Source organism: Mauremys reevesii, linkage group 1 (assembly GCF_016161935.1).
Source record: "Mauremys reevesii isolate NIE-2019 linkage group 1, ASM1616193v1, whole genome shotgun sequence".
NCBI classification, from domain to species: Eukaryota; Metazoa; Chordata; order Testudines; family Geoemydidae; genus Mauremys; species Mauremys reevesii.
This window is the reverse complement of record NC_052623.1, coordinates 14,455,284-14,469,183: the sequence shown is the minus strand read 5'-3', so window position 1 is coordinate 14,469,183 and position 13,900 is coordinate 14,455,284. Positions and strand designations below refer to the sequence as shown.

General features: G+C 54.4%; 1 protein-coding gene across 1 annotated transcript in view; it reads right to left on the bottom strand.

The window, feature by feature from the left end:
- Positions 1–13,900, bottom strand: part of LOC120398292 (beta-arrestin-1) — a 181,652-nt gene that overhangs the window by 114,362 nt on the left and 53,390 nt on the right. The window contains exon 3 of the mRNA XM_039525620.1: positions 12,096–12,125. Coding sequence (XP_039381554.1) covers positions 12,096–12,125 — 30 coding nt within the window. The remainder of the gene's footprint in view (positions 1–12,095; positions 12,126–13,900) is intronic.

Here is a 13,900-nt window from a genome sequence, read left to right as displayed (position 1 = left end):
AAGCTTGCCAGGCTGTACCCACGCTGTACTCGTCCTGGGGACAAACACAGGAGTTCATTCTCCAGGCCTCTCCAGCTGGCCCCTTCCACCTGCACCAAGTCAACTGTCGCTTCAGCACCTGGGAGGGCAGCTCATCCAATCACTGCGACGCTCTCCACCGCCCCATACTCCTACAGAGCCACCCAATGCCTTTTCTGCTAGCTGCCTGTCAACGCAAGGAAAGGCCTCGTAGCAAAGCCTAAGAGCTCTTGCCAGTGGGAGCAGCCCAAGGCTGGCTTGGCTCTCGCTGCGGTATGTTCGCCGCTGAAATGTTCTGATGCATTGCCTGGAATGGCCAATGGCATTCTGGAAATGCTGCTTGGCAGCCAAGCTATGTGCATTAGCACAGATGTTGTTCTTTACTGCTGGCAGACAGCAGCTGTAAAGAGGTCAGATATTTCCTTGTTAGAGGCAATCAGAGCTGCCTTCCCAGCTCCTGAGCTCTGTGGAGCAAGGTTAGCAGCAAGCGCAGTGGGACGGCTGGGACAGCGAGGTCTCCTAGCGGCAGCTGAACGTAACGACAGCACTTTGGGCAATGAGGAATCAAGCCCCCGAAGCAGGCTGCCATGGAAGAAATGGCCCGCGACTGGAAACTGGCATGCGCCACCTTCTCAAGCCATGGCAGAATCCCATCACCCTAACTACTGCCTCTCGGAGAGGTGGTGGATCTAGACCGGCGATGGAAGAACCCCTCTGCCGCTGGAGTAAGTGTCTACATGACAGCGCTCCAGCATTTCTAGTGCATGCACAGCCTAAGCAGCAGGTCATTATAATCACTGGGGCCACTCACTAGGGCAAGACATCGTAACAGGAGCTTCTGGAGCCAAAGGAAACGGGGGGTATGAAATCTTTGGGAAACCGGAACCGTTGTCAGCAGTGTCTCACCAGCATGCCTGCATCTCGCACACATCCATGTGGCAGGCACTGCGAGAGTGTTACCAGCCCGGCCCCTCATGATCAAAGCCCACAGAAGGATTCCAGCTGCTGGGGAGAGGGAGGGCGCAGGGGGGAACTAACTGGGAATTGCTGCGTGGGGCTGGCTCAGTTGCTGTGGAAGGGATCCGGGTGGTTTTTAAGGGTAAGCAGGATGCAGATGAGAAAGCCCAGCGTGTGCCCCAAGCCCATCCCCTGGTGCTGAGCAGAGTCAGAACAAGGTGAACCAGGGGAGATATGAGCCTGGCTTTGATCTGAGCCTGGATCTCGCGCCAGTGAAGGGATTCAGAGCCACATGGATAGCCGGAGCTAGCGCGTAGTCGTGATGTCATGCCCACATGATGGTCTCTGGGCGTTCTACGGGTCTCTCGGCATTCCAAGGCCGGCTTGGCCAGGGGGGCCTCCGATTTGACTGCCTTTGGGATGCCCCGAGCGATAGGATCCACAGGAGATTCTGGGAGCCCCTCTTGGCCACTGAGCAAGCCCAAGCAGACTGCAGAGGCTGCAAAGCCAGGATCTCTTGTGGCAAGGCCCTGGCGGGTTGCTCCACAACAGCAACTGAGCTGTGGCTACACACTGTGCAGGGGCAGCTTAGGAAACCTCAGCCCTGGCTGGAGAGCGAGGGGCCAGCAGGCAGATCAGTGCTGCAGAGGCCAAGAGACTTCACGCTGCACTGGGGTGAAGTTCGCCCCCGTGAAGCCTAGGCACCACCACCAGGATGGGGGAGTCCCCAGCAGCCGCAGAGCCGCCATAGCTAGCTCCTACATCCGCCTGTCCCATCAGGAGCCATCATCACCTCTGTTGTCCTCTGGCCACAGGGGAGGGGGGAAGAGAGCCAGCTCCTCTGGCCACGGGGCACAGAAAGTGCCCCTCCAAAAGTGGCCATTTTTTAAATTCCCGTGCACGCCCCTGCATAGAGAAGCAAATCGGATCTCAGGGCAGGATGTTGGCTTCACGAGGCAGAAGGTGGCTCAGAGAGCTCGAATCCCACACAACACCTCCCTCTAGGTTCTGCCAATACAGCGATTCCTCCTCGGCATTTAATCACCGTGTTCTTCCCTTTGACGGGCTTTGCTCTCTGCTCTGTTCAGCCCCACCTCACCCTCCTGGCAAAGCCTGACTCGTGCCTCATTGCTGCTCTACACCCGAAAGCAGCTCCCCGCCGGGTGGGATACACATTGCGATGTGTTTTTGCAATACAGCTCCCTTAACAGTACAGGGGGAAAGCCAGCCAGATCTCTTCCCAAGCTGGAGGGCTGTTTCTTAACCCACTCTGATTCCTAACAGTCAGCACCACTCGCCATTATCTCAAGCTGCTGATGCAAACTCTGGGCTCTTCCTCCCTTCCTGATCTGCATCCTACAGGGGAGGGAAAGGGCTGCTTAGCAATCATGCACCTTCTCCCCGTTTCCTTAAAGTTACAGACAGGCCCAAACTGGGACCCCTTCCCCGTCACCCAATCAAATGTGGTGCTTGGAGTGGGATGGAGCCTGGATCTGAACCATCTGTGTTCTGGGGTTTCCTGGACCAGGAGACACAATTTCATTGGCCCAGCCCATCTCACCAAACTCTAGGTTTGCGGCTTCCAGAGCCCCCAGTAGCAGCAGCAGGTGCTGATCTCTCCACACTGATCATGGAGGCAGGGGAGGTGATAAAGCGGCGGTAATGCAGATAGAAACAGCCGGGGGAGGTCTCGCCACCCCACCCGAGGAGGAGGGGCCTGCTGCTCTGCCAAAGAGAAGTGCAGGACCACCCACAGCTTCCACTTACTTTAAGTCCTGCTTCCCAAACCCGCAATGGCCCTGGCTCCCTACTCCATTCTGTGCACAGCGCTGTACGTGAGCATGGGAACCAGGAGCTGGATTCCCCTGCATCTGATCCCAACACTACCTGACCTGCAAATGGGTCCAACAGAAGTCCTGCAATAAAGCGCCCCTGCTCTTTTGGGAGGGGCGGCTCCGAATCCAGAGCCAGACCCACCCTTGTGACTCGGCTCTCGCCAGGGCCTCTGGGACGGCTCGTGGCATTTCCAGGAAGGTGGGTTTAGTGCAGTTTGCTCCGCAGGGTGCCCGCCAGTGCCAGACCGAGAGAGGGAATGGCCCACGCCTGCTAACAGCCACCCACAACCCGTGCCTCGTTTCTGCAGGCTCCATGGGCTCCAGGTGCATGGACAGCAGCCACTGGAGTGAGTGGACGTCACAGGGACTATTCACCTTTTGTGACCCGACCCATCTCGGATGACCCAGGCCAGCAGTCCCTGCCTCGCATCCCTTGATCGTATGGTGTCAACAGTAAACTTAAGAACGGAGCAAATGAAGCCACTTCCTGGAAGGGAACCAGCCTGGCAGGGAACTGGTGGAGGGGAGAGCTGGCCAGGTTCTTCCATGGAAGAAGTGGTATTGCTGGGAACCTGGAGAAGGGGCAGCCCTCCCCCCGGCTGCAGGCGCAAAGGCAGTGAGAGGCAGTGTGGTCCTGTGGAGATTGTATTAGAGAGGGAATCAGGAGACTGCTCTGCCACTGACCCATTGTATAAAAATGTGCTGGGTCAGACCCACGGTCCGTCCATCCCAGTATCCTGTCTTCCAACAGAGGCCAACGCCGGGTGCTTCAGAGGAAATGAACAGAACAGGCAATCACCAAGTGATCAATGACCTTGTTAATCAAGGCTTGAGCCATATGACTGTGAGCAAATCACTGTGCCTCAGTTTCCCCTCCCGTCATCTGCCTCATTATTGAGTGTAAGCTCTTTGCAGCAGCGGCCTGTCTCTTTTTACAGCCCCTAGCACAACAGGGCCCTGAGTTTCGTTGTGGGTTCAATGTCCTACCGTAATACCAATAACAAGGGCTGCAGGCTGAATGTATCTTATTGTTAAAGTCCCATGAGAATTTCCAGCAGGATGGAAAGCACTGAACATGATGTAAGCTGCTATTGATACTGATGGATGTGATGAACAGTTTGTATTTACCGACTGATTTATGCCTGTTTGTACGGTCTGGATTACAAACCAAGATTTCAGTGCAAGAGAAAAAAAACAACTTTTCACTCTGTTATTGGAAAGAGAATAAACAACCCCCTTCTGTCTGAATCCGTCATTGCTCCAGGCGCGGGAAAGTTAGACTGTTCCAAGGGAGTTTATTTGTAATCAGAAAGTTCTTCGAGAAGCAAGTGGAATTTCCCGGACAGCGAGTTTGCCAGGACTGTTGCTCTTGATCAGTGTCAGAAAACCAGCCACTGAGTTTTCCCTCGGCCTCCCGGAGGCGAGTGTTTTGAGATGTTTTCCCTCTGAGTGCAGCTGACAGCACGTAGCCATTCTGGGGACGTCAGCGTTGCCTTTGGGAATGGAGCACTTCCATCTGGGCTGGAAACGGACACGCGGCAAATGCCTAACAGGTCTTTTCCCAGTCTGAGGGTCCGTCTACTTTTGGAGCTGGAGGGGGAATTCCCAGCTCAAGGAGACGTACCCACGCTAGCTCTGAGCGAGCTGGCATGCACAGTGCCTTCAGCGAAGGACCTTTCTACTGCGCGTACAGGTGGACACGTTAAGAGTCTGTCTCTCACACGGGGGGCTAGAAACTTACACGGCTCTCGTTACCACTGGATCTAAGTGCCCTGTGATCAGTAATGAACAGATGGTCACCGACCCCTCCCCTGCCCCGTGAGGTGAGGTTGCATGATCATCTTGTCTGACAGCTGGGGAAATGGAGGCACAGAGCGGTGAAGGCCTGGCCTGGCTTTAGGGGCCTCAAATTTTGGGTGCTCAACTTGAGACATCGTACAAGGGGCCGTGCCTTTAGGATCTGCCGAGCACTCACCCTCTGAAAATCTACAATCAAAACTGGACGTCTCTCTAAAAGCTACACTTCGGTTCAGCCCTTATGTATTTGGTTCACTGCAGGAGTCAATGTACTCCTTTGGCCGGAGACATGCAGGAGGTCAGGCTGGGTGGTCATACGGATCCCTCCTGCCCTTAGCGTCTCTGTGAGGTGTTTCAAGTTGTGGCACCCCAAATGACCTGGGAAAATCTTGGCTGTGAGACTGACCCCGCTCCTGCCTGGAGGAGTAAAAACAGCCCGGGAGAGGGCTGTGGCTGGGGAAAGGCTGACTGGGGAAGCAGCTTCAGGGGCTATAGAGGGGCTGCTAGGCTGGAGCTCAGAGAGTCTCTCTCTAGAGGTTGAGAGGGACGGACCTGGCTGCTGGGAGCTGAGCAGGGGGCCTGGACTGGAGCAGGGCTGGGGAAAGGCCAGAGGAGCTGGGGAGCTCCGGCCTGGAAACCCCCAGGCTGCGGCCTAGCTAAAGGCTGGAAAAGATACTGGGTTGCAGAGGGCAGCCCAAGGGTGGGCAGAGGCAGCAGATCCAAACCCTCCTTGCCGATGATGAGTGGCAATTACACTGCAGTCCGCCCCAGTGAGCGGGGGCTAGACGGGGACTGGCAGTAGCCAAGGACTGCGGTGAGGTGGGGAGAGGGGGTTGGGGGTTCCCTGGGGAGGGGAGACCAGCAAGACTGCGGGGTACTGCAGGGGGCAGACCCCCGAGAGAAGGGGCACCGGGGTCCGGGAGGGCCACGGGGGCCAGCGACAAGGCAAGACACCGGCCTGCAGAAGGCGCTCATGAGTGGACAGAGCTAATTCCCAGGACTACCAGCAGGAGGCGCCGCCAGGTGAGTTGTCGCCCTGCTATAGAGCCCTACGCTACCCAATGGAGCCATGCCTGAACAAGCAGTCAGTTTACAGCAGAGCTTGTGGTCGTAAATTCCCTTAGCAGACATGACGCTGAACACGCTCCACGCCAGCCTACACTGCCTGCTCCCCCGCAGTCAGCTAACAAAGCCGGGGCCAGTCACCGGCCGTGCCGCTGTGCAGGTGTCTGTGGCGTGGGACAGAACCGAAAGCCACCAACTCATTCCGCGTTGGTCTCCGAGCAAACAGCCTCTGCCAGGGAAAAGACTGAGCCACGGAGGACAAGGAGGAGAGAGAGAGGGTGCCAAAGGGCGTGGGCGAAAGACCGAGGGGCACAAATTGAAAGTACAATGAAGAGGGCTGCCCGGATGCTCCGTAAGTGGTTTCATGGCTCTCGCTGGGCTGCAGCCTGGGGAATAGCTTTTGTTAATGAACGATTTCCTTGAAGAAAGAAAGAATCGCTCAGCGTTATTCTCTCCCTTGTTATCGTCTTGGCCCATCAAGCCACAAGCCACAATCCATACCTCTGAGCGTTCGGAGCAGGGCGGGTGTCCTTAAAGGTGCATGCTCAACCTTCTGGTAATCCATCAAACCACTGGATCACGCTGCCAAGATGCTTAGCAAAATCTTGCTCTGGGTGGCTTGCAGCCAGCTTGCAAGGAGCAAGGGCTGGAGGTACCCACAAACCACTGGGTCCTAAAACGATGTCTCTTCTCTTGGTGAAGCCTTGCTAGGAGATTTTATTCCTCAAGCCCATACGAGTCCAGAGATCTGATGGATACCAGTCTCTCTGTTGTGTCCATGATCGCCTACGCACGCTGAATGCAGCTGGAGATCTGTGATCCCATCCCTGAACAAGGAAGCAGGAGCTCTTGAATTCTAATCTCAGCTCTAACAGGGACTTGCCCTTGTGACCTCAGATAAGGCACATAACTGCTCTGTGCCTCAGTTTCTCCATGTGGATAATACTGTAATGATGTAGTGTCATGGAGTCACCGGGCCGATGCTCTGGAACTGCTCCAAAAGAAGCCAGTCAGGGCTCAGGTGGACTCGCTGCGGGAAGCGCACAGTGAAGGGGGACGCTGAATGCTCTGAGGTCAGACACAGGAAGGCCGAAGCCACGTAGGGTTTTTGCCCTGGTAACAGTGGCATCAGCCATAGCTTACGTGCAGGCAGCTGGGCAGCCTCACCTGCCCTGAGTGCCTCAGGAAAAGTCACACACCCAATTCCCTAGGCACTGGCGCAGTACACAGGAAAACTGAGGTGCACACAATATTAGTACAGGACAGTCAGACTCACATGCAACATAACAAAGGGGAAAACCCCACCTCGTCACCCCTGGTTAGCGTGTATGTGTCACGGTGCCCTCTCTAGTGCGTGGGTGTCTCACAGGCCCTAGATCGCTAACCACTAATGGACAGATTCTCCTTCAGCTCAAGTTGTAGCAACTGATGATTTAAGGTTTGGTTCCTCGCTGTCACCGTGACATTCCAAGGAGCCAGGCTTGTTTCACCTCACTGCAAAGCCCCCGGGTGCTGATGGCTTTGTTACAGTACATCCTTCATCCACAGGGGTGTGAAGCATTAACAGGTGCAGGCTGGGGACATGCTTTCAAGACGGATAGTGGTTTGTTTAATAACGCAAAGAACAATGTGAGCAGAGTACTGGGAAGGCTCCCCTTAAGAGTCAATCGATCGGGCTGTCAAACGGCCTCCCGTGGGAAGGAGCAGAAGCACCATTGCATTGCGTCGTTCAGCGCTGGACTGGCAACGATCAGGGTCTTGCATCTGTGCAGCGCTTTTCATCTGAGTGGGTCCCAAAGCACTTGCCAAAGGGCTTGTGCCAGTGACCGGGAGAAATATCAGAATCGCTTTGACCAGCCCTGGGGCTGCCACGGCGTCTGGGTTCAGTCCGCGGGAGTGGAAGGGAAGAACCGGATAACCCTCTCCGCCTGACGGGAGCCTCAGGAGCGCCGGGTGCCTCCAAGTATTTAAAAACCAAAACAACAATCTCCCTCTTTCTTCCTTCCCGGGCTGGAGGCATAGCAGCGTGACGAGCGGTGAGGCGGCTGGGCCTGCGGGAGCGTGCGAAGGACGAGGGAGCTAAGCCGAAGGGATGAGCTTGCACAATGGAGGTCCATAGTCCTCACATGAGCAGTGCCCCTCAGCCTTCAGCTGCTCCTCACCCAGGGGCTGACTTGGGCCAGGCACTGGGCGAGCTGGGGTGGTGGGGCAGTGCTGGGTGCTCCCTGTGTACTGAGGGCGCTTGGGCCCATGCCCTTTTACCAGCACCCCCAACGGTTTCCTTCAGATGTTGGACGACACGGAGGAGAGGCCTGAGCCTCGTCGGATGCTGGAGGCAAAGGAACATAGCGACTTTTGTTGGAGAGGAAGGGCCTTAGCCATGTCAGGCCGTTTCCATTCATCCCTGCAGCTCCTAGGAGGCAGGGAAACTGGGTGATTGGCAGCAGATCAAATGCCACAGACTGGTCCGGCGTGACTAGCATGGATGAACTGCCCTTGCCACAGGCAGGACGAGCCCATATTTGACTATCCCACCCAGTAGCTTCCCCAAATCGCGGCTCTGAAACCATGTTGGACATTGGGTTTAGTTGGGGGTTGGTCCTGCTTTGAGCAGGGGGTTGGACTAGATACCTCCCGAGGTCCCTTCCAACCCTGAGATTCTATGAATGCCACCGTAAGCTTGTCTCAGGGAGAGAGACAGAGACACAGGCTCTGCTTGGCCTCCCAGCCAGTATGGGTGGTGGCTCGGGCTAGCCACCTGAGTTCGGACTAAAGGGATGGCCAGGCGTGGACGCAGGTGGGTAGCCTGTGCCCCAACGTGCAGACTGTTATTTTTAGCACCCATCTGTCTAGCCAGGCTGGGAGGCACGCTCACCGTGTAGTATAGACAGACCCGCCCAGACCTTGTGGTCACCTGACATACATCCGTGAAGCACTTAGACATCACAGTGATGGGCAGGGCATGGCAAGCAAGGATGGGCAGATGGCTCCAACCCCTAGATCAGATGCTGGGCACCCTCAAACACTGAGGTATCCTGGGTCTGAAATCTAAGAACATGAGAACAGCCAGAGGGGGTCAGACCAATGGTCCATCTAGCCCAGGATACTGTCTCTGACAGGGGCCAGCACCAGGTGCGTCAGAGGGAAGGAACAGAACAGGGTAATTTCCAGTGATCCATCCTCTGTCATCCAGGCCCAGCTTCTGGCAGTCAGAGGCTAGAGACGCCCAGAGCATGAGGCTGGGCCCCGACCATCTTGGCTAATAGCCACTGACAGGCCCTCGAATAGTTTCCATGTAAGACCCGAGGCTACGTAAGATAGGAGCAGAAATTAACTGAGGTTATTTTTTTGCTAATTGGCCTCTCTCTGGCTATGCGGTCGTGTGGCTGAGAAATAAATCCAGCCGGGCAGCCTAAGTCTTCCCCAGAACAGGACATCACTACCATCATTTTTGCTCCTGCAAAATCCCTTTGCTGGTTTGTTTTTTCTCACCATCACTTTGCGCATGAGTTGTGCCGTAACCTGGAGGGGCTGGGTTGTGCGAAGGAACATTAGAAGGCCAAAATGGGTGATGATGATGATAATAATAATAATAATACTCTCCGGCTCTTATATAACTACACTTTTCATCCGTGGCTCTCAAAGTGCTTTCTAAGGAGGTCACTATCACTATTTTACAGATGGGAAAACTGAGGCACAAAGTAGGGAAGTGACTTGCCCAAGTGCACCAGTCAGGCCAGAACCAGGGATAGATGCCAAATCTCCTGAGTCTAGGCCAGAGCACTGTCCCCAGGCCACACTGGCTAGGCTGAGCAGATTGGTGACGAAAGGACATACGATTATGAGTCTCCAAGGATGAGACGAGTGAATATCAAGGAGTGAAAGGAATCATGTAGGGGGTTCAACAGAGCATAATTTAAAGGTCTAAGCTGAACAGGTCAGCCAGACACCTGACAGGGGTAGTGTAGGTTTACTCGGTCCTGCCTCAGTGCAGGGGACTGGACGTGATGACTTTGTGGACTCTTTTCAGCAGTGGAACAGTCCCCAAGGGAAGAGTGGACAAAGGCAGTGGAGAATTAGAGACAGTGCCACGCTGGCCGGAGAGTGGACTGAGTATACGACAACCCGCAGACCACAACAGTCCCACACGCTTCCACAGCTGGCCTTGCAGGCCCCGACAGAGTTGCCAGTTCCCCTAACGGTTGTTCACGTTCCGTGTGCTAGCTCAGGCACACTTGTGCCAGCTGCGGAGTCTGACCTCCTCTCTGACAATGCCTCAATGTGCGGCCCCGGGTAGGGCATTTCACTGCTCTGATCCTTGGTTGTCTCAATAAACTGGTTAATACACGTGTCACCCACAGCCTTCTGTTGTCCAGCTGTGTGCTGTTGGCCCTATAGTGCTAGGAGATTCTCCTTTGGCTCATGTGGCAGGAGCGTGAGCTTTTCGGAATAGGAAGGCCTGGTTTCTAGCCCAATGTCTGTTGCTAAACTCTGAGTCATTATGGTGTCCAGTATATGTCCTAGGTGACTGCAAATTTGTTATGCTGTTTCATCTGAATCATATGACCATAAAAGTGGCCATACTTGGTCAGACCAATGGTCCATCTAGTCCGGTATCCTGTCTTCCAACAGTAGCCAGTGCCAGGTGCTTCAGAGAGAATGAAGAGAACAAGCAATCCTTGAGTGATCCATCTCCTGTCGTCCACTCCGAGCTTCTGGCAGTCAGAGGCTAGGGACACTCAGAGCATCTGGTTGCATCCCTGATCATCCTGGCTAATAGCCATTGATGGACCTAGCCTCCATAAACTTATCTGACTATTTTTTTAACCTACTTATAGTTTTGGCCTTCACAAAGTCCCCTGGCAATGAGTTCCACAGAATGACTGCACTGAGTGAAGAAATACTTCCTTTTGTTTGTTTCACACCTACTGCCTATTAATGTGACCCCTAGTTCTTGTGTTATGGGAAAGAATAACATTTCCTTATTCACTTTCTCCGTACGTCATGATTTTATAGACCTCTCTCATATCCCCCCCTTAGTCATCTCTTTTCCACGCTGAATAGTCCCAGTCTTATTAATTTCTTCTCATACGGAAGCCGTTCCATACCCCTCATCATTTTTATTGCCCTTCTCTGTACCTTTTTCAATCCCAATAGATCTTTTTTTATCCACATTTAAATTCATCTGCCATTTTGTTGCCCAGAAAGCGGCTGCCAGGTCCTTGCAGCCCCTAGGTGCATGGGCGGCCAGTGAGGATCCGTGCGCTGCTCTCACGCCTGCAGGCACCGCCCCCTCAGCTCTCATTGGTCGTGGTTCCCGGCCAATGGGAGCTGCGGAACTGGCACAGGGGCAGGGGCAGCGCGCAGAGCCTCCCTGGCTGTCCATGCGCTTAGGGGATGCAAGGACCTGGTGGCCACTTCCGGGAGCTGCGTGGAGTCAGGGCAGGATGGGAGCCGGCCTTAGCCCCAGGGCCCCCGCTGTGCTGCCAAAGGGACTTTTAATGGCCCAGTCGGCAGTGCCGGCCGGAACCGCCAGCCGGTGGAAAACCAGATGCCTGGCAACCCTAGCCAGAGTTCTGAAAGGGTCTGTTTCCCTTTGCATTTCACTCTATGGTTTGTGCTACCCACTGCTCCAGACCAGCCAAGCACTGGGGACTCTGCCGGGACACTACAACCTCTGCAGGAGTGAAAAAGCCTTTGCCTGCAGTGTCCCAGTTGGATCCAACAAGCTTCCTCCTACTGTCAGATTCAATCGGATGAGGTCCTGCAGTAAGAGCACTGGAGCCGCACGTCACCCTGTTATTCTCCTCCCACGGTGGCAGTACGTTCCCTGGGCCTTGCAGAAACACGCACCCTTCACCGCGGCTTTGCTGGGTAGAAAGCGCACGGTGGGGCCTTTCGACAGACGGGATTTTCTGTTTGCAGCCTAAGCGACGGAACAGACGGAAACAAATGAAGTGCACGGTGGGATCACGAAGGGGAGCTTGAGAACTGCGTCGTGCTGGCAAAAAGGGCACCCAGTGTCAGAATAAACCCCAGACTATCAGTGAGATATTTACGATGCAATGAAAAGCGTTGCTGCTGAATAGACCAGGCAGATGCACCGGATGCACTGCAACATATGACCAGGTATGCTCAGTTAGACTGTGCCTGCAGTGCAATGAAATGCGCTAAGTGGGTGCTGGTAGAACACACCTGCAGTGATACTAAATAGACCAGGTCTGCTAACACACTAGCTGTGCTGCCAATGCATCAGGCACAATCCAGCTCTCTCTTAGAGGCAGCTCAGCGGTGGGAGGGGGTGCAGCACTGAATGGGTTAAAAAGCAAATGGCCCAGCCCTCGTTGGCCAGGGGCGTGATGTCAGGGGGCGAAATGCAGCATTCTGTGAGGCATGCAGACCCGCGGGTAGGAAAGCCGGTACCTGTACTTGTAGGCTGCCATCTCGTTACCACTGAGAAGCAAGGCAGAAAACAGCATGGTCAAAACCTCTCCAAACAAGGATTAGTAAAAGGTCAGACAATTCCCTGTCAATTACACTGACCCACGCCACTGGGACTCCGAATGCGCCACGGATCCAAGAGGCAATGTACATAGACACGTAAAAGCAATCACAGGAGAATAAAAGGCTCTCTCCATGCCCACCCCCAACCCCACATCTGAGCAGCTGGGTTATGCTGACAGCCCCCCCTGGAGACAAGGAAGGACACCGGCCACATTTACAATGGGGAAACTGAGGCACAGAGAGAGCACGGAACTGGCCTGAGGTACCCACAGAAAGTCTGAGAACCCTGCTTTCCATCCAGTGCCTGAACCACACGGCCGATCTTCTTCCTTGGAACCCATTCATTGCTAGCCCGGAGGGCCCAGTCCTCTGAGCAGCTCTTGTAACAGGCTGCAGAGCCTTTCCCCTCTCGAGTCCCAGCGCAGCTCTGGGAGCGGACACAAGCCATTGCTATAGGACAGGGCGGCTGTTCACCGACTTGTACGAAAGGAGCTGCCCGGCCCCCGTTCCCAGTGGGAGGGGTGTAAAGATCTGCAGAGCCTGGGACAGCTGATGGTCCCATGGTGCCTGCGGGGGCAAGGGAGAGCTGCAGCCAGGGAGCCCTGCGGAGAGTGGGCGCTGCAGGAAGCACCTCTCGAAGGACCCATAGTGACAGCACCTGCAGCCCTCTGACTGCCCAACACACTAGTTAACCCCAGGAAGGTATCTGGACAATCCCACTGTCATAACTATAAAGGGAAGGGTAACAACCCTCCTGTGCACAATACTATAAAATCCCTCCTGGCCACAGACACCAAAATCCTTTTACCTGTAAAGGGTTAAGAAGCTCAGGTAACCTGACTGACACCTGACCCAAAGGACCAATAAGGGGACGAGATACTTTCAAATCTTGGTGGGGAGAAGGCTTCTGTTTGTGCTCTTTGTTTTGGGGGTTGTTCGCTCTTGGGACTAAGAGGGACCAGACGTCAATCCAGGCTCTCCAAATCTTTCTGAACCAGTCTCTCATATTTCAAACTTGTAAGTAACAGCCAGGCCAGGCCTGTTAGGTTTATCTTCATTTTCTCAACTTGTAAACGTTCCTTTTGCTAGAGGGTTTACATCTGTTTGCTGTAACTCTGAACCTAAGGCTAGAGGGGGTTCCTCTGGGCTCTATGAATCTGATTACCCTGTAAAGTTATTTTCCATTTGATTTTACAGAGATGATTTTACCTTTCTTTCTTTAATTAAAAGCCTTCTTTTTAAGAACCTGATTGATTTTTCCTTGTTTTAAGATCCAAGAGGGTTGGATCGGTGCTCACCAGGGACTTGGTGGAGAAGTCTCTCAAGGCTACCCAGGGAAGTGTTTTAGTACTTGGGTGGGAGATATTCTAGGGGGGAGGTAGACAGAGTTTCCCAAATGACTCATAAATAATTTGGGTGGTGGCTGGAAAACCAGATCTAAGCTGGTAGTTAAGCTTAGAGGTTCTCATGCGGGTCCCCACATCTGTATCCTAGAGTTCAGAGTGGGGAAGGAACCTTGACACACACAGACTTCTGGCCTGCTGTGACTGCAGACTTCACCTTGTCTCCCGATTGCCAGTCTCCGACCGTGACTCCAGCCTGGGACTATCTCTCATCTCTGACCCCGGCCCGACTCTGAACCTGCCTCTAGCGATTTCTCTGACCGCTGCTCACCGCCTACCCCAGCCCAGCTGTGACCGTTAGGCCAGACTGCCTGCACCCCG